Below are 4,940 nucleotides of genomic sequence, written 5' to 3'. Positions count from 1 at the left end.
CATTTTCAGTTCTATTATAGCTTTTGAGCTGATATTTTCACACAACACACATAATAGATTGTTTCATGCAATAAACCAAAAGTTTGATTTAAATATTTTATATTGTCTGTGATTGTCATGTCTAAAGTTCAATTTTATGTTGAAAATATAGAAAAATATTGTTAATTTTTTAAAAACTCAAAAAGTCATTTTTCCCGAAATAATATTTCACTTTTTTTTGGTTTATTGCATGCATCTAATGTAAATAAATAATGTTAGAAAGTTTCATTGAAAATTAGTGTACCAACCCAAGGGAATTAGCCTTCCAAATTTCAAGAATTTATGACTTTCGCCATTTTGAATTTGTAACCATGGCAACAGCTGACATTTTCAAAAATGAAAACATGCTTTTTTAAACACTATTATAATATCCTTTCCAATGAATAACCTAAAAATCTTATGAGCTTGGAAGTTGTCGAAATATTTTTGAGGGGGGTGAGCCCCGTTAAGTAGCATCGAGTACCGTAAGTTTCTTGAGCTTAAGTTACTTCTTTCTTTGCGATGAATAAAGTTAGCAACACTGAATGAGGATTCTGGCCCTACCGAACTAGCAGTTGAAGTACATACCTCTCTTGCTTTAGAGGCTAACATTGGAATATCGTTTTCATACGTGTACCAAAATTCATCGAATTTCCAAGCTTTTGCTTTTATAGTGTAATTGAAAAAGGATAACTCTTCTTTTATATTTCGCTTTGAGTGTGTTTTTTCTTCGCACAGATTAAAACCGCACAATGTTGTAACCTTAGCAAACCCATTTTTGCGTTGAACAGGAACTACAGGTGAAACATGAAATTGCAAATCAATCACATCTAAAAATGAAAACAAGTATTTATATTTGTCGAAATGTAATCTATTTTTTAACAACACTGAAAATGTAAAAAAGTAAAACTTAGATAAATTTAAAAACAAATAATGTTTTTTAACAAACATAAATTTTAGGTTTATAACTAACCACTTCTCAAATATTCTTTTCTCTTTTTCATTTTGAAAACAAATGTTTGTATGTGTTGATCTTCGAGGATGTTGTCGGAGTGCTGACTTTGAAAATTTTTTCAAAAGTTTGCTTTCTGCTTCTTAATATTCTTTTTCTGTAAGACACTCGCTTGTTTTCGAATCAAAGAAACATGCTAGCAAACTTTGCAGCTTTTATTTTGTAGACATCTTTTCAACAAAGTATACCTTCATGAACTTGAGAGACTAGCTCGTAACATGTTCTCTCTTTCCACCGTAGGAGATAGTTGTAAAAGAAAACATTTAGCTGAAGATCTATTTTCAAGAAGGTTCATTAACGTATTTTGGAAAAACTTTGCCGAAGAAAGTGTTGGAAAGTTTTTAGTGGAGAGAAGTTTTGTTGCAAAAAATGAAGCAAGATTATAATGTAAAATGTCTAGGAACCAAATCCAGTCAACTGATAACAAATTTATTTTCTTGAGTTTATAAACCTGTTTTTCTGTTAACCCATCGATAGTGCCAGGATCTGTGGTAATTTTATTACAAACATATTTCGCTTTTATTATCTTACTAATCATCAAAAACGTTGAGTTCCAACCATACATTGGAAGGCAAAAATAACTGCGTTTTGCGTTTGCGTTCCAATATAAAAACTCACATTCAAACTCAAACGCATTTGACGCAATTTATTGCGTTTACTTACGTAAACGCAATATACGCAAATAAATGCTTTTACGCACGCATTTAATACACAACTTACGCATATAAACTGCGTTTACGAGCGTAACTCAAACGCAATTTACGCGTATAAATGCGTTTACAAACGTGACTGAAACGCAACGTACGCATATATATACATATATATATACATATATATATATATACATATATATATATATATATATATATATATATATATATATATATATATATATATATATATATATATATATATATATATATATATATATATATATATATATATATATATATATATATATATATATATATATTAGGGTGTCCCAAAATTATACATAAAAACACTTTTTTTTAAAACTCCTCTTGTACACCCAAAATTCCTTATCTATACTAAGGCAGAAGACAAATACATGCTAAAAAATTACTCTCAGATCATTTTAAGTGCTTACTGTAAAATTCCAAAATCTCTATTTTTTAGCTTTTCAAAATATCAAAATAAAATAAATAACAGTGTGATTATTTTGTCCACTAATATATATTAATATTATCATATAGAGAGCTTTAAATATTTATAAGTTCTTTTTGAGTTACATTTTGAGTTATATTTTGGCGCTGTTCTTCCTTTTGAGAATATTTAAAAAAGTCGTTTATTAAGCCAATGTTTCTTTCAGCGCAGTCATTAGTTACACTAAGTCCTTTAACAAAAACTTCAAAAACACCATATGATTCAGTTTTTGAAAAGTTGGGATGAGAACAAACCCAATCTTTAACTTGATTTGTGATTCCAAGGCGTAAAAATATAAGCCAGCGATCAGCAGTAACAAGTTCTGAAAGCTTGCTGTTTGGTAAGATTAAAACTGGATTAGGTTTTTCCATATTTATATTTTTTTGCTCTGGAACTGGAAAAGAAATTAACGAATTCAAAATCTGATACTTAACAGACATTTCCAAGTGAGAATCAACGAGTGAAAACACAACTATTGCTGGAGAAAGATACCACGAATGTTTATGAAAACTTTTAATCAAAGCATTACCAATATCAGCATTAAATTCATCCTTGATAACATATGCTGCTTTAAAAGCATTAAAATCATTAAGTACAGCGTGTTGAGGGCATCTAGATTTAAGGTACCATGGAGCATAACAAACAGCAACAATAAAGGCACATGTTTCTATTTCTTTTTTATTTCATCAGGTAAAAAGCTTATAACAGTGGATGTCATCTCTAGTGAAAGAATATACAAAGCATCCGCCATAAATTTTGCTTCGTGACAAGCTCCAGGTTGATGAATTTTAAATTCTTTAAGCTTATCAGATTCGACGCCAAGATAAAAAGCCAAATATTTTACAAGGTGATTATAGTCATTTCTTGGAAAAATTTTATTCTCTAATGAATACTTTGCATAATCTTTAGCTGCTAGCGCCAAGATGTGAAGCTTGCTACCTATTTCGAGCTTGTTCCAATCAAATATTTTCAGTTCTGGAACTCTTGAATTCACAGATTCATGAGAAGTTTCCCAGTTTCTTTGAAAAGCCAAGTACATAGATTTACTTGGACCCTTAGATTTAACTTTAGTGATAGCCTGTATTGCATGATTTATATGAAGTTCATATATGTGGTGACGACACTTAAACCAAAACAAACATTTATTAAGAATTCTACTTATTATTATTATAGCTCCGTTTAGTCTACCTGTATTACTTGATGTAGTATCAGTACAGACTCCAATTATATTATCCGCTATTTCAAAGTACTCTAAAATGTTTTGAATAACAATAGCTTGATTTTTTCCTTTAGTGCTCTCTACAGGTATAATTCCAAGTAGGCGATCGTCTTTTGTAGTAAATTCAGAACTGGTAACAGATATAGCAACCCTTTCCTTCTTAACAGTAATTTTTAACTTTTCCTCTATTTCTTTTACCAACTTACTGTCAAAGTGCAAGATCAAATTCTTTCCTGCCATTTCTTCGTAATAGCTTGATCTGATGGTGGTACCTAAATTAAAAAGAATTTATTTCTCTTTATAACTACTATTGGTTGTTTTAATATCAGGATTTTAGCCAAAATTAAACATTATACCACGTTTTTGCTGTATTGGGAATATTTATTGTTGTTGTTCAGGAAAATATTGGAAATTTTCAAGAAATTGTCCTAAAAAACTCAAAATAGGAATCAAAAAAAAAAGTCATTGATTTTTAGGAATTTTGAAACCATTGTGAATTCCCCAATATACACCTTTGGGCTAGCTAACACCCTGAATATAAATATTTTGAATGTAAACAAATCTACCTAAATCTTCAATATACTTGAATCTACTTCTAGCTACTGAGCTTCTAGATATATTTAAGTCATTGACATTTCTGCCTAAAGCTTTAATAACAGCTCCTAGAAACATTGTTTGTGAGCGAATGCTGATTCCGCATCTAACACTAACAGGTGTTGTAGCTAATATAAGATTGTCTCTGTCAAACTCTATTGCAATTTCTGAACAGCCCAACTTAGAGTGTTTTTGACGCTTTAGCTTTGTGTGTGTTGGAAGCTGGGTTTCACCCCTTTCTTGAAAATCTAAATCACTATCACTAGAAACTGAAGATTGGTGAGCAGCAGAACCTAAGTAACGAAAAGCAGTAATTACTTTATAAAGCAAATATAAATTTTAATTAAACCATTATTAAGAATAATTATTTAAAAGTTTTCAATTAAATTTAAAGTTTGAGATATCATTTACCTGATGCCTCAAATTCATCTGAGTTATGAGAGATCACTTCATCCATTTCAAAATCAAATTTTCTATCCAATCCAAAATATTCATTAACTCTACATTTTTCTTCATAAGATCTCATTCTTTCATACCTTTTAATTCTCCTTTCAACTCTTTGCTGCATATCAATGTCATATTTATCACTTATTACACCTCTCCTCATTGTTCTTTGATCTTGAAGAAAAGCCAAATCTTCTATAACTGCATCATTCGATCTTGGCATATCTTTATCTGATTTGATTTTATCTTCTATGTTGTTTTGAGAAATATCAAATAAATTCTCAAGAAATTCTTCAAACCGATTTTCGTGATTTTTTTTGGTAATTGTGTTCCAGGAAAGATAACTTGTATTTCGCATAGAAATGTACAGTTTATTTAGTTTAATAAATTTTTTAACAATTTGTACTTCAGAAATTATATACTTTCCAAAACCAGCATATTTCCATATGTTTACAACTTTTCTAAGGCAACATATCTCCATACTTTCAT

General features: G+C 29.7%; 1 protein-coding gene across 1 annotated transcript in view; it reads right to left on the bottom strand.

The window, feature by feature from the left end:
• Nucleotides 1-2,098: 2,098 nt before the first annotated feature.
• Nucleotides 2,099-4,940, bottom strand: part of LOC136090678 (uncharacterized) — a 3,184-nt gene continuing 342 nt past the window's right edge. The window contains exons 1-3 of the mRNA XM_065817520.1: nucleotides 4,419-4,940; nucleotides 3,980-4,300; nucleotides 2,099-3,685 (exon numbers count right to left, since the gene is read on the bottom strand). The exon at nucleotides 4,419-4,940 is cut by the window's right edge and continues 342 nt beyond it. Of these exons, the coding sequence (XP_065673592.1) occupies nucleotides 2,862-3,685; nucleotides 3,980-4,300; nucleotides 4,419-4,940 (1,667 nt within the window). The 3' untranslated portion in view covers nucleotides 2,099-2,861. The remainder of the gene's footprint in view (nucleotides 3,686-3,979; nucleotides 4,301-4,418) is intronic.

The sequence above is a fragment of the Hydra vulgaris genome, chromosome 14 (assembly GCF_038396675.1).
Source record: "Hydra vulgaris chromosome 14, alternate assembly HydraT2T_AEP".
In the NCBI taxonomy this organism is placed as follows: Eukaryota; Metazoa; Cnidaria; class Hydrozoa; order Anthoathecata; family Hydridae; genus Hydra; species Hydra vulgaris.
The sequence above is the reverse complement of the archived record's forward strand: the minus strand, read 5'-3'. Positions and strand labels throughout refer to the sequence as shown.